This window comes from Balearica regulorum, chromosome W (genome assembly GCF_011004875.1).
Source record: "Balearica regulorum gibbericeps isolate bBalReg1 chromosome W, bBalReg1.pri, whole genome shotgun sequence".
Taxonomy (NCBI): Eukaryota; Metazoa; Chordata; class Aves; order Gruiformes; family Gruidae; genus Balearica; species Balearica regulorum.
In genome coordinates, this window is record NC_046219.1 from 12,716,722 (window position 1) to 12,738,582 (window position 21,861).

At 48.1% G+C, this 21,861-nt stretch overlaps 1 protein-coding gene and 1 long non-coding RNA gene across 11 annotated transcripts in view; one reads left to right on the top strand and one right to left on the bottom strand.

Moving 5' to 3' along the window:
- LOC142599245 (uncharacterized) overlaps positions 1–21,861 on the top strand; it is an 830,374-nt gene that overhangs the window by 555,017 nt on the left and 253,496 nt on the right. The gene's annotated exons all lie outside the window — the stretch shown is intronic.
- LOC142599142 (zinc finger protein 462-like) overlaps positions 1–21,861 on the bottom strand; it is a 149,780-nt gene that overhangs the window by 23,189 nt on the left and 104,730 nt on the right. For 9 of the 10 annotated variants that reach the window (XM_075738831.1, XM_075738835.1, XM_075738833.1 and 6 more), the window contains exon 7: positions 11,636–11,827. The exons of the other annotated variant lie outside the window; for it this stretch is intronic. In XM_075738831.1, the coding sequence (XP_075594946.1) occupies positions 11,636–11,827 (192 nt within the window). The remainder of the gene's footprint in view (positions 1–11,635; positions 11,828–21,861) is intronic. 10 annotated transcript variants of the gene reach the window in all.

A 21,861-nucleotide genomic window follows, 5' to 3' on the forward strand; every position in this document is an offset into this window, starting at 1 on the left:
TGAGACAGAAACCGGGACAGCCAACAGACCAAAGCCAAAGTGAAGGGGACCCTGTATCCTCCCCTCGCCAGGCAGAAGGCAGCAGCCTTAAAGAGGGGAGTGAATGGAAGCAAGTCCACGTGTGGCGTGGCAGGCGAACCTTCTCCTCCTCACCCACCTCGCCTTCCCACGTACCCCTGTGCAACAGGTACGAGGCTCTGGCTGTGGAAGGCCACTCGAGCAAGGATATGGATGACAGTCAAGCTACTCCAGAGGTAGCACCTAGGCCCAAAAGGTCCGCACCTCGTGTCGTGACCACCCCCACAAAGAAGAAAAGGCGGTTTATAGTTATAGGGGACTCCCTTCTGAGGGATACAGAGGGCCTGATATGCAGGGCAGGCTCTCCTCTCAGAGAAGTCTGCTGCCTCCCCAGGGCCCATGTCAAGGACATTACAAGGAAACTCCCCAGCCTGGTACAGCCCTCTGACTATTACCCACTGCTGCTCCTCCGTGTGGGTGGGGATGAAGCAGAGACACGCACCACAAAAGCGATCAAAAGGGACTTCAGGCTCTTGGGACAGTCGCTGAAGGATTCTGGAGCACAGATAATATTCTCCTCCCTCCTTCCAGTTGAGGGCAGCAATATTGGGAGGAACAGGCGGACACAGTCCATAAATGCATGGCTCTGTGGCTGGTGTCAACGCCACAACTTTGGGTTCTTTGAAAATGGGACGGCCTACACGGCACCGGGCCTGATGAACCCTGATGGGATTCATCTCTCTCAAAGGGGGAAGAGGATCTTTGCCCAGGAACTAGCGGGGCTCATCGACAGAGCTTTAAACTAGGCTCAAAGGGGGAGGGGGATAACATCAGGCTTGCCAGCGACATGTTGTGGGACGACGTGCCCAGGTTGGAGGGACGGGGTGCTGGCGAGGGCCCTCAGCCTACTGCTCAGAGATGTGCTGGACACACTGCAACACACTTGAAGCCTAAAGGAGACATGCCAGGGGCGCCGGATGCAACAGGAACCAACGGGGAAACACTGGGAGAATACATCAAAAGAATTCCAGCCACCCCAGCCAATAAGTCAGCCTCATCGGGGGCACAACTGAAATGCCTCTATGCGAACACACGGAGCATGGGGAATAACCAAGAGGAGCTGGACATGTGTGTGTGCCTGCAAGGCTATGACCTTATTGGCATTACAGAGACGTGGTGGGATAGCTCCTATGACTGGAGTGTTGGGATGGAAGGGTACAGGCTCTTTAGGAAGGACAGGCAGGGTAGATGAGGAGGGGGTGTTGCCCTCTAGGTCAATGACCAGCTGGAGTGCATGGAGCTCCACCTGGGGATGGAGGAGGAGCTAACTGAGAGCCTATGGGTCAGGATTAAAGGGAGGGCTGGGGCAGGGGACATCATAGCAGGAGTCTGCTACAGGCCACCTGGACCAGGGAGACCAAGCAGATGAAGCCCTCTATAGGCAGATAGGAGCAGCCTCACGCTCACAAGCCCTGGTCCTTATGGGGGACTTCAACCACCCCGATATCTGCTGGAGGGACAACACAGCAGGGCACAAGCAATCCAGGAGGTTCCTGGAATGTGTCAATGACAACTTTCTCCTCCAAGTGATAGAGGAGCCCACAAGGAGAGGTGCCATGCTGGACCTTCTTCTCACCAACAAGGAGGGCCTGGTAGGGGATGTGAAGCTCAAGGGCAGCCTTGGCTGCAGTGACCATGAAATGGTGGAGTTCAAGATCCTCAGGGCAGCAAGGAGGGCACACAGCAAGCTCACTACCCTGGACTTCAGGAGAGCAGACTTTGGCCTCTTCAGGGATCTGCTTGGTAGAATACCATGGGACAAAGCCCTGGAAGGAAGAGGGGCCCAAGACAGCTGGCTAATATTCAAGAGTCACCTCCTCCAAGCTCAGGAGCAATGCATCCCAACAAAGAGGAAGTCAGGCAAAACCACCAAGAGGCCCCCATGGATGAACAAAGAGCTCCTGGGCAAAGTCAAACGAAAAAAAGGAAGCCTTCAGAGGGTGGAAGCAAGGGCATGTAGCCTGGGAGGAATACAGAGAAACTGTCCGAGCAGCCAGGGATCAGGTTAGGAAAGCCAAAGCCCTGATAGAATTAAATCTGGCCAAGGATGTCAAGGACAACAAGAAAAGCTTCTATAGGTATGTCAGTGATAAGAGGAGGATGAGGGAAAATGTGGGTCCCCTCCAGAATGAAACAGGAGACCTGGTTACCCAGGATATGGAGAAGGCTGAGGTACTCAACGACTTCTTTGCCTCAGTCTTCACTGGCAAGTGTTTGAACCACACTGCCCAGGTCACAGAAGGCAAAGGCAGGGACTGGGAGAATGCAGAACCACCCACTGTAGGAGAACATCAGGTTCGAGAATATCTAAGGAACCTGAAGGTGCACAAGTCCATGGGACCTGATGAGATGCATCCGTGGGTCTTGAGGGAACTGGCGGATGAAGTGGCCAGGCCACTCTCCATCGTATTTGAGAAGTCCTGGCAGTCTGGCAAAGTTCCCGCTGACTGGAAAAGGGGAAACATAACCCCCATTTTTAAGAAGGGGAAAAAGGAAGACCCAGGGAACTACAGGCCAGTCAGTCTCACCTCTGTGCCTGGCAAGATCATGGAGCAGACCCTCCTGGAGACTATGCTCAGGCACAGGGAAAATAAGGAGGTGATTGGTGACAGCCAACATGGCTTCACTAAGGGCAAATTGTGCCTGACAAATTTGGTCGCCTTCTATGATGGGGTTACAGCGTTGGTGGATAAGGGAAGGGCAACTGATGTCATCTACCTGGACTTGTGCAAAGCATGTGAAACTGTCCCGCATGACATCCTTCCCTCTAAATTGGAGAGACATGGATTCGATGGATGGACCACTCGGTGGATAAGGAATTGCCTGGATGGTCGCTGCACTCAGAGAGTTGTGGTCAATGGCTCAATGTCCAAGTGGAGAACAGTGACCAGTGGCATTCCTCAGGGGTCGGTACTGGGACCGGCACTGTTCAACATCTTTGTCGGCGACATGGACAGTGGGATCGAGTGCACCCTCAGCAAGTTTGCCGACGACACCAAGCTGTGTGGTGGGGTCGACACCCTGGAGGGAAGGGATGCCATCCAGAGGGACCTTGACAGGCTGGAGAGGTGGGCCCGTGCGAACCGCATGAAGTTCAACAAGGCCAAGTGCAAGGTCCTGCACGTGGGTCAGGGCAATCCCAAGCACAACTATAGGCTGGGCAGAGAATGGATTGAAAGCAGCCCTGAGGAGAAGGACTTGGGGGTGTTGATTGATGAGAAGCTCAACATGAGCCAGCAGTGTGTGCTTGCAGCCCAGAAAGCCAACCGTGTCCTGGACTGCATCAAAAGAGGTGTGACCAGCAGGTCGAGGGAGGTGATCCTGCCCCTCTACTCCGCTCTGGTGAGACCCCACCTGGAGTACTGCATCCACCTCTGAGGGCCCCAGTACAGGAAAGACAATGGAGCTGTTGGAGAGAGTCCAGAGGAGGGCCACGAAGCTGATCAGAGGGCTGGAGCACCTCTGCTATGAGGACAGGCTGAGAGAGTTGGGGTTGTTCAGCCTGGAGAAGAGAAGGCTCCGGGGAGATCTAATTGCAGCCTTCCAGTACCTGAAGGGGGCCTACAGGAAAGATGGTGAGGGACTGTTTATGAGGGAGTGTAGTGACAGGACAAGGGGTAATGGGTTCAAGCTGAAGGAGGGTCGATTTAGATTAGATGTTAGAAAGAAATTCTTCCCTGTGAGGGTGGTGAAACACTGGAAGAGGTTGCCCAGAGAGGTTGTGGATGCCCCATCCCTGGAAGTGTTCAAGGCCAGGTTGGATGAGGCTTTGGGCAACGTGGTCTAGTGGAGGGTGTCCCTGCCCACAGCAGGGGGGTTGGAACTAGATGATCTTTAAGGTTCATTCCAACCCAAACCATTCTATGATTCTGTGATTCAGCACACAAAGTGAAAACTAGAATACTTTATTAAAAAAAAAAAAAAAAAAGTAGGGGAGTCTTGGCAGTTTCCGAATCCATTGATTTGAATGTGGAAGTTAGGAATTCAGCTACTTTATCCTATATAGTCCACAACTGCCCACGAATGGTACAAATGAAAGTGGAGAAAGCACAGATGAATTTCAGTGTGACATTCCTGAAGAGATAGCAAAAGACTCTTTTCTTAAGCTTTTTGAAAAGGAAAACAGAAGATGTTTAAAAAAAAAAATAATTCGGAATACAAAGTATACCAGCCACCTCCTGTTTTGATGTTTGCTTCATTTCCAAAGTATAATTCCCTACGACTGTATATGTATGAATTCTCTAAAACACGTACTTGTTGGCAGTCAATACCATCCATTCTAACCAATTAGTAAAGAGAAAGAAAAGGCAAACAGGCCTGTACAGCACTCAGTGTGTGGACTTCATCTGTCTTCAAGAGAGTAAAATGGTTGCTTCCTTTTCTCACTGCCATAGAGATAGTTATATATGCTGTAGAAATGAAAAACAAACCAACAGCAACAACAAAAAGTACCAAACAAAATGAACACATAGGGAGGAAAATGTCCCCAGGCTCCCCAGCTTCATCATCAGGTGTACAGTAGAGACATGAAAGCTTCTGGTAAAATGATTCAAGTTTGTTTGTTTGTTTCTTCTGAGTCGCGTGAGCAGAGATTGGATCACAATATATTAATCCTCTTTGTTCTCATTATTCTACAGCAGATTTGCTCACCACAGACAGCTCACAATGAGTTCTACCTGTTCAAATCTTAAGGCCCTGTGTCACTCACAGCTGCTTCCAGCCTGCCATGAGGCAAATGAAAGCAACCGTGGGAAAGAAAAAAACCACACTTCACACCAAAGTTTTATCCAATAAAAGAAGTACACGGCGCTCCTGCTGAAAGATATTTAGGAAATGCACAGGCAGCCAGTGATGGCTGGAGAGGCACTTTGTGTGCGTAGGTGTTACATACATCTCTGAAGGGAATGCAGCCTGTGGGCAACCCATGCTGGAGCAGGCACACAGGGCAGAAACCATTGCACATATTACCTCAACCTTCTACACAACCCATTTCCTTATTAGAGGAATTTTGACAGACTGAGTGTAACTTATGAAAATAAGGGAAGATGAGACTGGGGAGGGGAGAGGATAGGTGTTTATGCGTTTGTCTAATTGTCTTCTTTTTTCTCAATGTCCAAATCAGTGATGGGAGTTTTGTGCTGGTTAGCAATAAATTAACACAAGCAAAATTCCCCAACTTTAAACTGTTTTGCCCAGGACAGTAATTAGCAGAGAATGTGGACAACACCAGGAACTGTCATGGACTGGATCTGGAACAACTGGAATGATTTCGAGTCTCCAGAAGGAGCCTTGATTTTGCTATTGGGAATTTGTGGTGGTGTACTGTGATGTGAGTGGTGGGCCTGTTATGTGTTTCGAGGTGAGTGCGAACACTGAATAGTTGGGAAAAGAAGGGTCCAAAGGGACCCAAGAAAATGGTACTGGGATGGGAAGATGACTGGGAGGAGATGGGATGGTCCTTGCTTCAAGCCCATATCTAGTTGCCTGGAACCTGGACCACCACCCAGTACAGACTCCAAGAAAATTAGCCTGGACCTTGCAGACAGAAGAGGATTCATATAAAACACTAGGAGAGAGATGTGCTGCTTTCTGTGAAGGTATGCCAGCACATGTTGTAGGTAGGCTTCAAGTGGAGCTCCAAAAATATTTGCAACAGAGGTGGCCAATCAAGCTGACATTCTCTCCCAGAGTAATGGTTTGCTAAAGGAAGCAGTAATAAATGCTCAGTGCAAAAGGGAGAACCTTAATCAGACTTTAGTAGCTAGTGGTGCTAATTAGCCAGATTAAAGACTGCACTGAGCCACTACAGGAACAGTCAGTGAGCACAAAATGTCTGGTGTGACCGCCATTGACTGGACTGGGATCCTGAAACCTGGGATGATGATATTTGGGACTCTAATGATGAATTAATAACAGAATCCCCTAGTTACTGTAATCAAGTAGACCTATGCAAACAGGGACATTGTTGGAATGCTATTTAATTTAGTATGCATGGATCCACACAAAGAGATAATCACAACAATGACTGTCAGAGAAATATCAAGGAAAAAAACCAGGAGACAAAAGGTTTCCTCTTTTGATAAAAATATGCTCATGAAGACAAATCAAGATGCAGGACCACACCAAACCCCACAAAATATGTCCAAAAGCAAGTAAGACTGTACAAATAATAATAATGTTAAAAATAAATAAGATAATGCTAAGGGTGGAGAGATTTAATAGTAGTCTATGAGATTTAGGAGCAAAATCACTATTGAAATTCAATGGGACTCAAAATTACCGTCTCATACAATGGTGGGAAAGCATGTAGTCATGAGTAGCAACAGCTTGGAGAGTGGGAAGATGGAAAAGTGGAGTGTCATACAAAGTCTGCCAAGACTATGCACATTTGTTCACTTTATGCCACACATCACTGACCCGGAATATAACATTCTGGCATTAAACTAAACTCGGGGAAAGGGGAGGATAGAGAACAGAACAAGATTCAGAATGATGCAACATAACGTTGAAGAGCAAGCTTAGGGAACGATACTGTATAAAGAAGTTCTACTGGGTGCACATTTAAAAACAAAATTTGAACCTAATTCTGATTTATACTAAGGATACTTTACATTGCTAGGATGATACAAAGAAGATGTAATGCAAAAGAGTGCTATGTCCTGACTGTTTTTACGTGCAAAAAAAGAAAAATGAAAGTAATCACAATAGAAAGAAAATAACCCCCTTGAATACAATGAACATTTAAAAGATTAATTTAGAAGTCTTGTTGGATATGCATTGTAAGAAGTCATTTCAGGACTATCAAGGCTGCTTTTTGGAACATTTTCATAGAATCATAGAATCATTTAGATTGGAAAAGACCCTTAAAATCATCAAGTCCAACCACAAACCTAACACTGCCAAATCCACCACTAAACCATGTCCCTAAGCACCACATCTATGAGTTTTTTTAATACCTCCAGGGATGGTGACTCAACCACTTCCCTGGGAAGCCTGTTCCAATGCTTGATAACCCTTTCAGTGAAGAAATTTTTCCTAATATCTAATCTAAACCTCCCCTGGAGCAACTTGAGGCCATTTCCTCTTGTCCTATCACTTCTTACTTGGGAGAAGAGACTGACACCCACCTCACTACAACCTCCTTTCAGGTAGTTGTAGAGAGCAATAAGGTCTCCCCTCAGCCTCCTCTTCTCCAGACTAAAAAATCCCTGTTCCCTCAGCTGCTCCGCATAAGGCCTGTTCTTTAGACCCTTCACCAGATTTTTTGCTCTTCTTTGGATGAACTTCAGCACCTCAATGTCTTTCTTGTACTGAGGGGCCCAAAAGGGAACACAGTATTTGAGGTGCGGCCTCACCAGTGCTGAGTACAGGGGGATGATCCCTCTCCTAGTCCTGCTGGCCACACTATTCCTGATACAAGCCAAGATGCTATTTGCCGCCTTGGCCACCTGGGCACACTGCTGGCTCATATTGAGCTGGCTGTTGACCAATACCCCCAGGTCCTTTTCTGCTGGGCAGCTTTCCAGCCACTCTTCCCCAAGCCTGTAGCATTGCATGGGGTTGTTGTGACCCAATTGCAGGACCTGGCACTGAGCTTTGTTGAACCTCATACAGTTGGCCTCGGCCCATCGATCCAGCCTGTCCAGATCCCTCTGTAGAGCCTTTTTACCCTCAAGGAGATCAACACTCCCACCCAACTTGGTGTTGTCTGCAAACTTACTGATGGTGCGCTCAATCCCCTCATCCACAGAATCACAGAATGGTAGGGGTTGGAAGGGATCTCTGGAGATCATGTAGTCCAACCTCCCTGCTAAAGCAGGATCACCTAGAGCAGGTTGCACAGGATCACATCCAGGCGGGCTTTGAATATATCCAGAGAAGGAGACTCCACAACCTCTCTGGGCAGCCTGTTCCAGTGCTCGGTCACCCTCAGAGCAAAGAAGTTTTTCCTCATGTTGAGATGGAACTTCCTGTGTTCCAGTTTGTGCCCATTGCCCCCTGGTCCTGTCGCTGGGCATCACTGAAAAGAGTCTGACTCCATCTTCTTGACACACACCCTTTAGATATTTATAAGTATTGATAAGATCCCCTCTCAGTCTTCTCCAGGCTAAACAGACCCAGCTCTCTCAGCCTTTCCTCATACAAGAGATGCTCCAGTCCCCTAATCATCCTTGTAGCCCTCCGCTGGACTCTGTCCAGTAGTCCCCTGTCTTTCTTGAACTGGGGAGCCCAGAACTGGACACAGTACTCCAGATGCAGAGTAGAAGGGGAGGATAACCTCCCTCGACCTGCTGGCCATGCTCTTCTTAATGCACCCCAAGATACCATTGGCTGCCTTGGCCACAAGGGCACATTGCTGGCTCATGGTTAACTTCTTGTCCACCAGGACTCCCAGGTCCTTCTCTGCAGCAAATCTGCAGTCCAGACCATTGATAAAGATATTAAAGAGAACTGGTCCCAGTACTGGGCCCTGGGGAACACCACTTGTGACCAGCCGCCAACTAGATTTAACTCCATTCACCACAACAATTGAAAACTCTATCATTTCATGATTGCTATGTCCAAGACAGCCTCCAAAAATCACATCACCCACAAATCCTCTGTTCACAAACAACAGGTCCAGCAGGACACCTTCCCTTGTTGGCTTACTCACCAGCTGTGCCAGGAAGTTATCTTCCACATACTCCAGGATCCTCCTAGACTGTTTCCTCTCTGCTATGTTGCAATTCCAGCAGACATCTGGTAAGTTGAAGTCCCCCATGAGAACAAGGGCTAGCGATTGTGAGACTTCTTCCAGCTGCTTATAGAATATTTCATCCATCTCTTTATCCTGATTGGGTGGTCTGTAACAGACTCCCACCATGATATCTGCCATGTTGGCCTTCCCCCTGATTCTTACCCATAAACACTCAACCCTTTCATCACCATCGTCAAGCTCCAGGCAGTCAAAACAGTCCCTAACATACAGGACTACCCCAGTGCCTCTCCTTCCTTGCCTATCCTTTCTAAAGAGTTTGTAGCCATCCATTGCAGCAGCTATGCAAGTCATCCCACCATGTTTCCGTGTTGGCAACTATATCAGTTTTCCAGCTGCACAATGGCTTCCAGCTCCTCCTGCTTGTTGCCCATGCTGCATGCATTGGGGTAGATGCACTTCACTTGGCTTCCTTCAGGGCATATTCATCTGCTGCAGTGTGGTCCTCTCCATGGGCTGCAGGTTGGATATCTGCTCCACCTTGGACCTCCATGGGCTGCAGGGCGATCTCTGCTCTGGCACCTGGAGCACCTCCTCCCCCTCCTTCTTCACTGACCTTGGTGTCTGCAGGGTTGTTTCTCTCACAGTTTTCACACTTCTCTCTCTCACAGATGCTGTGCAGTGTTTTTTAACCTTTCTTAAATATGTTATCATCGAGGCATCACCAGCGTCGCTGATGGGCTCAGTTTTGTGTCCGTTTTGGAGCCACCTGCAACTGGCTCTGTCTGGCACAGGGTCAGTCCCTAGTTTCTTCTCACAGAAGCTACCCCTGCAGCATCCCTCTACCAAAACCTTGCCATGTAATCCCAGTACATTTTCCTGTAATTCTTCAGCTAATTTGCCCCAAATATAGTTACTTTTATGCTGAGCACAATACTCTTTTTCAAAGCCACAGCTGTTCTGCCATTTGCTTCCTTCGTAACAGCAACTCCAGGCCAGTATGTCATTCTTTTCTACAGTCTGCTTTGTCCACTGCTGCTTTTCCTCACAACACAGATGATCCATGTGGAATGCAGTATGTTCCCCTTCTGGCATTTGCAGTATCTTTATTCACTGAGGTGGTGGGTTGACCCTGGCTGGGGGCCAGGTGCCCACCAGAGCTGCTCTATCACTCCCCTCCTTCATTAGACAGGGGAGAAAAGGTATAACAAAAAGCTTATGGGTCGAGATAAGGACAGGGAGAGATCACTCACTAATTATCGTCACGAGCAAAACAGACTGAACTTAGAGAGGAAATTCATCTAATTTATTAACAAGGAAAACAGAGTAGAGGAATGAGAAATAAAATCAAATCTCAAAACACCTCCCCTCACCCCTCCCATCTTCCCGGGCTCAACTTCATTCCCAGCTTCAACCTCCGCCCCCCCTCAGCGGCACAGGGGGATGGGGAATGGGGGTTACGGTCAGTTGATCACGCGGTGTTTCTGCTGCTTCTTCATCCTCAGGGGGAGGACTCCTCTCATCATTCCCCTGCTCCAGCATGGGGTCCCTCTCATGGGAGACAGTCCTTCACGGCCTTCTCCAACGTGGGTCTCTCCCATGGGGTGCAGACCTTCAGGAGCAGACTGCTCCAGTGTGGGTCCCCCACAGGGTCACAAGTCCTGCCAGCAAACCTGCTCTGGCATGGGGTCCTCTCTCCACGGATCCACAGGTCCTGCCAGGAGCTTGCTCCAGCGTGGGCTTCCCACGGGGTCACAGCCTCCTTCAGGTGCCTCCACCTGCTCCAGTGTGGGGTCCTCCACGGGCTGCAGGTGGAATCGCTACACCCCCTTATCCTTCCTCCATGGGCTGCAGGGGGACAGCCTGCTTCACCATGGTCTTCACCACAGGCTGCAGGGGGATCTCTGCTCCGGCGCCTGGAGCACCTCCTCCCCCTCCTTCTGCACTGACCTTGGTGTCTGCAGATGTTCTTACATCTTCTCACTCCTCTCTCCGGCTGCAAAAGCGCTCTCTAACTGTTTTTCTCTTTCTTAAATATGTTATCACAGAGGCACTGATTGATTGGCTTGGCCTTGGCCAGTGGCGGGTCCGTCTTGGAGCCGGCTGGCATTGGCTCTATCAGACACAGGGGAAGCTTCTAGCAGCTTCTCACAGAAGCCACCCCTGTAGCCCCCCCCCCCCCGCTACCAAAACCTTGCCACACAAACCCAACACAGCCGTCATCCATTTAAAGTAAGAACATTGCATGCTAAGAGTCTGCTGCCACACATGTTACTGGATGACCAGTTTCTATCAGTCAAGTTTCAATCCTGTATTCTTATCATTTGCTGCACATGCAGTAAAACTCCATAGCCCAAATACAAGGCAAAACTTAAAAATAAGCCATCTGTCCATATTTCAAACATCGGGATTTGTGTACACACACATTTCCATAAAAAGCATAAAATAATAGAAAGTTGACTAGCTATTCCCTCTACTTTTTACACTTAATCTTTAGTGGCTTCACTAAACTGCTCTGCTAACAAGATAAAGGGGTGTTTTTCAGAAGTGCAAATGGAATTAGATGCTCTCTTTCCCACTGACTTTTAATGGGAGCTCTGCCACTGAACATTTCCTATGTTGTAAATCTTTGCTGAAAAGTAAGGTCAGCTTGACTTATTCCAAAGGCCAACCATTGGCAGTATAAGTTGGTAAAGAATAAACTGGTGAGATTCGACTGCAGGTCAAGTACTAGAACACCACCTTTATTCTTGCTTTTCATGCAACTTTGGATTTTTCTTAATTGCTGCCTTCATTTTTTTAAAATAAAAATGTTAAGTAGTATTTTAGACAATTAAATTCTTACTCTGAGGCACCTCTTACCATTAGAGTCCTCCACCTCTTCAGCAGAAGTGTGGTTCTTGGAGGTGTGGTAGCCAAGTGAGGCTGAGAGGCTGACAGCACGGGGTCTTGGTAGTGTCAGTGCTTTCCCATGCACTCTCAAGGAATGCTCTTTCAGTTGGCTGATTGTCATGGTGGAAAATGTGCAGGAAGAACATTTGTAGGCATGTTCACCTGGGTGAGCGAAATACAGGCAAGTCATCAGCTCACAAAAGAAACAAAATGCGATCCCCATTCTTTTCCTGCTGAACTCAGCAGTAAAATTCCTATGGCCTCCTTCAGTGTGAGATTTATTCCAAAGAGAACAAACTATGTGCATCTCCCTGTTGAGACGCACTTTGGGACCAAAGTTTTGCTTTCTAACAACTCTAGATCCTTGTTAAATGACTGATGCCAGAAAACAAAGACCAGACTCTTAGCATGCCTGTGTTGCATGGTATAAGAAGAAAACAGAATCACAAAAAAAACTCCACAAACAAACCATTCACTGCCTCCCTCCACACTTAATTCAAGGAGGATCCCATTTTCCTTATACGAAACCTGCCTCAAGGCAGGAATGAGCTCCATAGAACTAGTAACCAAGTCAAGGTTGGTTTACTACAAGAAGTGGACATGGCAATACCAAGAGCAGTACATATTTATAGGGCTATGGGAAAGCATATTATGGAAAAATATTAAAAGTGAAAGAAGAGAAATAATGAACAGTAGTGAATTTGATTCCAAATACATTCCAAGTCATAAAGACAGAATACAATAGGAAACAAGTTCCCAAGACAAGACTTGTTCTGTGTTAAGCGTGGAGGCACATGAAAGAAAAAGTGAAATGTCCAACGTAAGTGATGTGATGTTATATGTGTGGCAAGTAATTGTTCCGGAAGTGCCGCTATATGCAAATTGTACATAAAATGAAAAAACTAATACAAGAGTGAAATATTCATGAACACTAATGGAAGGATAAGAGCTCTGGTTATGAAAGAGGCAGAAAAATGTTTTCTATTTCTCAACAAGTTTAACAAACAAGGTTCTAGAACAGAATGGTTTCAAACATCAGAAATAAGTGAACAAAAAGAGAACAAGAGAAAAAAAAAAGTATCACAGCCAGTCATAACAAGCACATAAAGAGATTAGCAACCATTTTACATGAAAATATACCCATCCCCCCATACCACAAAACTCCTATGCTAATCACATGAACAAAATACAGACTTTTAAAAACCCATACTGGTGTAGCTGAAAAAGATCAGTCTGAAACAGTGAAACAAAATGTCACGCATGGTTTCTTTTCAAATTATATTCTGCGTGTGAATATTATTGCCACAGAGGTGTCGTCGACTTACAAAGATAAAGAAAATAGTTTTCATACAGTATTTATGATGGACCGATTAATGTGAAAGGATGAACCAAAGATAAAAAGATATAAACCCCCACAATTTGCTAAATATATGCCATTCCTGGCAGGCACCAATTGACTTTTAACATAAAATCACAATAACAAATTAAAGAAAATTGAAGAATACAAATTAAGAAATTATAAGACAGCTAGTAACTATATTCCCTGTTTATCAATAACAGTTCAGGTGGACAGCACCATGTGAATATGTGTTTGGTTTCAGAGGCAAAACTATAGTTTTCATTAGTGTGAATCCACAGAAAAGTTAGGAAATTTTCTACTGCTTGTTTTGCATCTCATAATTATTATTTTGAAATATATCACTAAGTGTATCTTCATAATTTTTCTATGGGACTGTCTCAACACCTGAGATGTATCCAAAGCATTGTGTCCCAGATGATTTAGACTCTGGGCAAAAACTCTAGGCTACAGTCTGATTCAAAGTGAAAACAAATTACAGCACATTCAGAGATACTACATACAGCTCTGCTCTGTGCCAAAGGAAGCAGCACATACTAAATGAGAAGCTTACAAGAACCAAATGGTTCTTGTTAAGGGTATGTGGAAGGAAATAATCCGTTCCTTTAAGGGTATCTGGTCAAGGGCCGCCTTCAACACAAAAAAGGATAATAAGAAAAGAAGGAAGCCATAAACAAGAACATTCAGGGACACAAACCTAGCCGAAAAATGATAAGGGAGGCAGTGATGAGAACCAAACCTGGCCAGTCACACTAAATGATGAGGATGTATAAGAGTGTGAGAATTTTATTCCAGCAAGGTTATCTGATCAGGGACCTTGTCAGTTGGGAAACCAAGGGAAAAAGAGGGAAACCAGAAACAAAAATACACAGAAACAGATCTGACAGAACAAACATGGAGGCAATGACAAGAAACAAACCTCACCAGTCACACTAATTGATGGGCTACCAAGAAACCACAGGCTCCACTTCCAGGAAGATTAACCTGGACTTTGCAACAGATAAGATTGCAAACCAGGGGGGGGCATCCTGGATACTGGACTGGGAGTGGTGCAGGAATCCATAGAACTATACAAACTCATGAAGTGACGTACAGGGGGAAGGGGGAGCAGGGAGGAACAAAAAGGGTGGTAGACAGAAAGGGGTATAAAAGGGACCAGTTGCATGTAAAATGGGGCAAGTCGGTATGCTTGCCTGACTGAGCCCTGTGCCTGATCACGACAGTCTGTCCTGTCTTATATCTTCTTATTAAATCTTTTCTTAACTATCTCGCTGTGTAATCTCACTCTATCCTGTGCACGTTTGCTGCAAGGACTAAGTGCCAGCTACCGGTGAGACCTGTGTGAGTGGAATCTGGTGCCAGCTACTGGAGTCAGACTGGGGGTGTAGGTGCCCCTGGCCTGTGGTGTCAGCTACTGGAACGAGTGAGGGTCTTTAACCTCCAGCCACTGGGGTGGGAATGGTGTATGTCTCAACAATCAGCTACTGGGAGAGATTGGTGAGCGAGGTGAGTGAGGGGCTCTGTGCCAGTGGCTGGAGCAGGACCATGGGTCACAGGCTATGTGCCTGGTGCCAGGCTTCCCCAAACTGAGTGTTCATGGGGGATGTGTGTGTATTTGTGGGGGATGTGTGCGTATTCACTAGCAAACTTCAAGTTAGACTAGCCACTGGTCCCAGTGGCTGGGCAGGAGGAAGTCCTGGGCTGGAACAGCTGGAGGACACAGCTGCTCCTAACATCCCTTAACAGTTCTAGCTATTATGCAAGAACACATTTTATAATAAATGGAGTTTAACCACTCCCCAAAAGATAATGGACATGAGGACACTGAGTGAAAGACACCTGGATTTTTACAACCGCCAAGGCACTTTAAACAAATGTATGGGCATGCTGCACATCTCTAAGAATAAATAAAATAACAGAATATCTACAAAAGAGAGAGAAAAAAAAACTTTTAAAAAATGAAAGTCACAGAAACACTATATTACTGGAAGACTGGTGAAAAAGATTCACAAGGTTATTATTCAATAGGATAAATTTCTAAAGAACTTACTGGAAACAAAACAGGAAAAAGAGAGACTCAGAGAAAGAGAGAGAGTGTTCTGAACTCAGAGAGCAAGCAAGCGTCTTACCAAGACACAGCATGAGCCCAATGCAGAGTGTACATGTGACACATATAGAGAGCACATGCTCTGAAAGAGTGTGCAGGATAAAGAAACCGTGAAATGTGACCTATCCAGAGAGAGAGACCATGCACGACTCAGAGAAAGAAAGTATGCACAAGCTAGAGACACCCAGAAAGGGAGAAAGAAAGAGCACGTGATCCAGAGGCAGAGAAAGCATGTGACCCAAAGAGAGAGAGAGAGTGCCTGACCCTGAGAGAGAGAGCATGACACAGACAGAGAAAGCGAGTGTGACCAAGAGAGACAGAGCAAGCGTGGCCCAGAGAGAACGTAAGCATGGCCCAGAGAGAGCGTGAACTAGATAGAGCGCAATCCAAAGAAAGAAATAAAGCAAGCATGACCCAGAGACAGAGACACAGAGAGAGTCTGAGACAGAGACCCACAGAGAGAGAGTGCAATCGAGAGAGACAGAGAGTGTGTGACCCAGAAAGACACAGAGCATGACCCAGAGCTAAAAAGTGACCCAGAGACAAAGGGGTCTGGGGCAAAGGAGACAAAGGGGGGGGGGCAGGCATGACCCAGAGAGAGAGTGTGTGTGACCGACAGAGAGAGAATGGCCCATAGAGAAAGAGTATATGAGTTGGAGGGTGGGGGGTGTGTGTGACATGACTCAGAGAGTGTGACCAAGAGAGAGCATGACCCACAGAGAGAGACAGTGTGAACCAGAGAGGGAGAATGCACATGACAGAGAGAAAGAGAGCTTGACCCTGAGAGAGAGCAAGCATAGCCCAGAGAAAGCAATCCAGAGCAAGAAAGAAAAAAAGACCACTGCCCAGAGCAGGCAATTACCCATACATAGGGTCAACTCAAAGAGAGAATGAGTGTGCCCAACCCAGAAAAAGAGAGAGTGCGGCTCACAAAGAGAGGGGGGGAGATCCAGAGGAAGATAGCTTGCAGGACAGAGAGAGAGGGAGAGAGATGGGCCAAGAATAAAAAAGAGAGAGAGATGGAGAGGGAGGATGTGAACCAAAGGGAGGGAGAGCATGACACAGGTGGTGGTGTGGTGACCCAGAGAGAGAGGAAGCAAGAGACCCACAGAGAGACAGGGTGGGGGAGAGTAGAGGGGAAGAGAGAGAGGGAAGGGGAGGGGGAGAGAGAGAGATATGTCAGCCCAGAAGGAGGGGGGGGTAACCAAGAGACAAAGAGACAGAGGTCGATCCAGAGAGAAAAAGAGGGTATCCGAGAGAGAGAGAGAGAGACACAGAGAGCATGCCAAAGATGTCCACCCAGAGAGAAAGAGCAAGAGGATGACCCAAAGGAGGGATATGTCAACCCATAGAGAGAGGGTAAGCCACAGAGAGGGAGAGCAAGAGAGATAAAGTGAGAGCAAGAGAGATCGGCCAAGCAGGGGTGGAGGTGGAGAGACGGGGGATGGAGGGAGAGAGAAGGCAAGCCAAAAAGGGGGTGGGGAACCAAAGGGAGAGAGAGGTGGCTACCCAGAGGGAGAGAGATACCCAGAGGGAAGGGGGGAGGGAGAGGGTTGGGAGGGGCAACCAAGAGGTAAATACAGATGAAGGTCGACTCAAGGAGAAAAAGAGACAGAGAGAGATTAACCCAAAGATGGGGGGGGGGGGGACGGGACGGGACAGAGAGGACAGTCCAGAATGAGAGAGAGTGGCCCAGAAAGAGGGAGAGGGCAACCCAGAGATAAAGGCAGGCAACCAAGAGAGATATATAGAGGTTAACCCAGAGAGTAAAAGAAAGGTTGACGGAGGGGGGGGGGAAGAGCAGGGGAGCGACTAAGAGGGGAGGAGGGGGGGGCGGGGAGGGGGCTGTATGGGTCCAGAGAGAGAGAAAGAGAGAGTGTGGGTGTGAGACAAGGCAACCCAGAGAGAGAGTGTGGTACCCTGGGTTGGGGGGGTGGTGTCAAAGGAGAGGGAGAGATACCCAAACTGTGTGAGAAAGACATCAACTCAGAGAAGAGAGGCAAAGGATGAAGATGTCCCAGAGGGAGTGAGCAAGAGGAAGACCAGGGGATGTGTGTGGCAAACCATAGAGAGGGAGAGAAAGAGAGATGAATCAAGAGCAAGAGAGAAGTTGGCCAAGAATATGAGAGAGACAGACAAGACTCGGGGGGGGGGGGAAGAAGGTGAGCCAAAAAGGGGGTGGGGAACCAAAGGGGGAGAGAGGTGGTGACCCAGAGGGAGAGAGAGTGGGTACAATAGAAGTCAACAGAGAGAGAGATACTGGGGGAGGGGGAGTGGGGGGGCAACCAAGAGGGAAATACAGATAAAGGTTGACCCAAGGAGAAAAAGAGATGGGGAGCAGGAGAAATGACACACATTACCCAGAGACAGAGTGCATGTAACTGGGGAAAGACAGGGAGGGGGAGAGAGATGCAGAGAAAGATAGTTTGACCAAAGGCAGAAAGAGCATGACCACGGGGGGGGGACACGACACACAGACACACCCAGTGAAAGAGAAAGAGAGAGACCAGCCCAGAGAAAGCGAGAGAGGTTGGCCTCAAGAAAGAGTGAGAGGACAGCCAAAAGGAGGTGGCAGTCACCCATAGAGGGCGACTCACAGAGGGAATGAACAAGTTTTAGGCTTGCCAATGTGACGTCCATCTACAAGAAGGGCCGGAAGGAGGATCCGGGGAACTACGGGCCTGTCAGCCTGACCTCAGTACCAGGGAAGATTATGGAGCAGTTCATCTTGAGTGCGCTCACCAGGTAGGTGCAGGACAACCAGGGGATCAGGCCCAGCCAGCGCGGGTTCATGAAAGGCAGGTCCTGCTTGACCAACCTGATCGCCTTCTATGACCAGGTGACCTGCCTAGTGGATGAGGGAAAGGCTGTGGATGTTATCTACCTGGACTTTAGTAAAGCCTTCGATACTGTCTCCCACAGCATTCTCCTAGAGAAGCTGGTGGCTCATGGCTTAGACAGGTGCACTCTTCGCTGGGTAAAAAACTGGCTGGAAGGCTGAGCCCAGAGAGTTGTGGTGAACGGAGTTAAATCCAGTTGGCGGCCGGTCACAAGCGGTGTTCCCCCAGGGCTCAGTCTTGGGGCCGGTCTTGTTTAATATCTTTATCAATGATCTGGACGAGGGGATTGAGTGCGCCCTCAGTAAGTTTGCAGACGACACCAAGTTGGGCGGGAGTGTTGACCTGCTCGAGGGTAGGAAGGCTCTACAGAGGGATCTGGACAGGCTGGATCGATGGGCCGAGGCCAACAGTATGAGGTTTAACAAGGCCAAGTGCCGGGTCCTGCACTTGGGTCACAACAACCCCATGCAACGCTACAGGCCTGGGGCAGAGTGGCTGGAAAGCTGCCTGCTGGAAAAGGACCTGGGGGTGCTGGTTGACAGCCGGCTGAACATGAGCCAGCAGTGTGCCCAGGTGGCCAAGGCGGCCAACAGCATCCTGGCTTGTATCAGGAATAGTGTGGCCAGCAGGAGCAGGGAAGTGATCGTGCCCCTGTACTCGGCTCTGGTGAGGCCGCACCTCGAGTACTGTGTTCAGTTTTGGGCCCCTCAGTACAAGAAAGACATTGAGGTGCTGGAGTGTGTCCAGAGAAGGGCAACGAAGCTGGTCAAGGGACTGGAGCACAAGTAACAAGCGAAAGGACAAGAGGAAATGGTCTTGAGTTGCATCAGGGGAGATTTAGATTGGATATTAGGAAAAATTTCTTCACCGAAAGAGTGGTCAGGCATTGGAACAGGCTGCCCAGAGGAGAGGTGGTGGAGTCACCGTCCCCGGAGGTGTTCAGAAAATGTGTAGATGTGGTATTTTGGGACATGTTTTAGTTGACATGGTGGTGTTGGGTTGACGGTTGGACTTGATTATCTTAGAAGTCTTATCCAACCTTAAAGATTCTATGATTCTATGATTCTAAGTGCAACACAGAAAAGGAAAGAGAGACAGAGCGGGGAGAGAGGGAGAGTGCCAAAAATGGGAGAAGAAGGGGAGAGAGAGGGAGACACTGGCCAAGAATTACAGAGAAAGATAGGACGACCCAACCGGGGGAAGGAGAAATATACATATATATCCTGAGAGAAACAGGGATGAGGAAGCAACAAAGAGAGAAATACAGATAAAAATTGATCCAAGGAGAAAAATAGACAGGTCTTGTGACCCAGAAAAAGAGAGTGTGATGCCAATAAGAGGGGGAGGGGGTGTGTTTGTCACCCAGAGAGGGAAAGAGGGTGATTGGCTAGTGTGGGTGTAACCCAGAAAGAGAAAATGAGAGAGAGCATGTCACCCTGAGAGAAAGAATGACTGGGGGAGGGGAGGAAGGGAGGAAGGGAGAGAGCACACTTGAACCAGAGATACAAATAGAATGCATAACCCAGAGAAAAAGAGCATAACCCAGAGACAGAGAGCGCACATGTGTGACCTGACCCAGAGACAGAGTGCACACAATGCAAAGAGCAAGAGAAGAGCAAGAGTGTGTGTATGCAACCCCAAGCTTATGACCCAGAGAGAGCATTTGACCCAGAGAGCAAGAGTGCATTCTCTCTTGAGGGAGAGCTCAAAAATAATAATATATAATTATAATATAATATCAGGCTTGCCCATGACAAGCTGTGGGACGACACACCAAGGTTAGAGGGACAAGGTGCTAGTGAGGGCCCTCAGCCTGTTGCTCTGAGGCATGCTAGGTACACTGGAGCACACTTGAAGTCTTACAGAGATGGGCCAGGGGCTCCTGAGGTAATAAAAGCCAACAGGGAAACACTGGGGAAATACCTCAAAGGAAATAAGGTGTGCTCCTCTAAGAAGGTGACATGGCCGACAGCCCAGCTGAAGTGCCCCTACAACAATGCACGCAGCATGGGCAACAAACAGGAGTTGGAAGCCATCACACTTCTAGAAAGCTACGACCTATTTACCATTACTGTAACTGGGTGGGACAGATCCCATGAATGGAGTGCAGCTATCGATGGCTACAGGCTGTTCAGAAGGGACAGGCAAGGAAGGAGGGGCGGAGGAGTTGCCCTCTACATCAAGACATGGATAGATTGTGAAGAGCTGTCTCTGAAGAATAGCCTTGAGAAGGTTGAAAGCTTATGGGTAAGAATTAAGAGACTGAGGCAACAAAGGGAACCTTGTGGTCGGTGTTTACTACAGGCCACTCGATCAAGGGGAGCCTATTGAGAAAGCCTTCTTACTCCAGCTACAAGAGGCATCGCACTCACAGGCTCTCGTCCTGCTGGGGGGACTTCAACCACCCTGACATCTGCTGGAAAAGTAGCACGGTGAGCTGCAGGCAATCCAGGAGACTCCTGAAGTGCATCGAGGATAACTTCTTAAGCCAGGTAATAGACAGCCCTACCAGAGGGAATGCGATACTGGACAGGTATCCTGAGAAGAGTATAGGGACACTGCCGGGTTGTGTAGGGATGGGGTCAGGAAGGCCAAGGCATGGCTGGAGATGAACTTGTCAAAGGATGCAAAGAATAATAATAAGGGCCTCTATAGGTATGTCAGCCAGAAAAGGAAGGTCAAAGAAAGCATACCTCCCTTGATGAATACGACTGGCAAACTGGTAACAACAGACAAGGAGAAGGCTGAGGTACTCAACAACTTTTTTGCCTTATTCTTCACTGGCAATGTCTCTTCCCACACCTCTCGAGTGGATGAACCGCAAGAAAGGGACTGGGGGAGCAAAGTCCCTCCCACTGCAAGAGAAGATGAGGTTCGAGACCACTTGAGGAACCTGAATATACATAAGTCTATAGGACCCAACGAGATGTAGCCCAGAGTCCTGAGGGAATTGGCTGATGTAGTTGCCAAGCCAGTCTCCATGATATTCTAAAAGTCATGGCAGTCAGCTGAAGTCCCCGGTGACTGGAAAAAGGGAAACACTGCACCCATTTTTAAAAAAGGTAGAAAGGAGGACCCTGGGAACTACTGACCTGTCAGCCTCATCTCTGTGCCTGGGAAGATCATGGAACAGGTCCTCCAAGAAGCTATGCTAAGGCACATGGAGGACAAGGAGGTGAGTCAAGACAGTAAGCTTGGCTTCACCAAGTGCAATTCTTGCCTAACCAATGGAGTGGCCTTCTATGATGGAGTGACTACATCAGTGGATGAGCTATGGATGTCATCTGTCTGGACTTCTGTAAGGCCTTTAACATGGTCCCCCACAACATCCTTCTCTCTAAATTGGAGAGAGATGGATTTGATGGATGGACTGTTCAGTGGATGAGGAATTGGTTGGATGGTCACATCCAGAGGGCAGTTGTCAATGGCTCAATGTCCAAGTGGAGACCAGTGATGAATGATGTTCCTCAGGGGTCTGTACTAGGACCAGTACTGTTTAATATCTTCATCAATGACATAGTGGGATTGAGTGCACCCTCAGCAAGTTTGCAGATGACACCAAGCTGAGTGGTGCAGTTGACATGCCTGAGAGATGAGATGCCATCCAGAGGGACCTGGACAAGCTTGAGAAGTGGTCCCATGGGAATCTCATGAATGGCAGTGTGCGCTTGCAGCCCAGAAAGCCAACAGTGTCCTGGGCTGCATCAAAAGAGGTGTGACCAGCAGGTCAAGGGAGGTGATCCTGCCCCTCTGCTCTTGTGAGACCCCACCTGGAGTACTGCATCCAGCTCTGGAGGCCCCAGTACAGGAGAGACAATGGAGCTGTTGGAGCGAGTCCAGAGGAGGGCCACGAAGCTGATCAGAGGGCTGGAGCACCTCTCCTATGAGGACA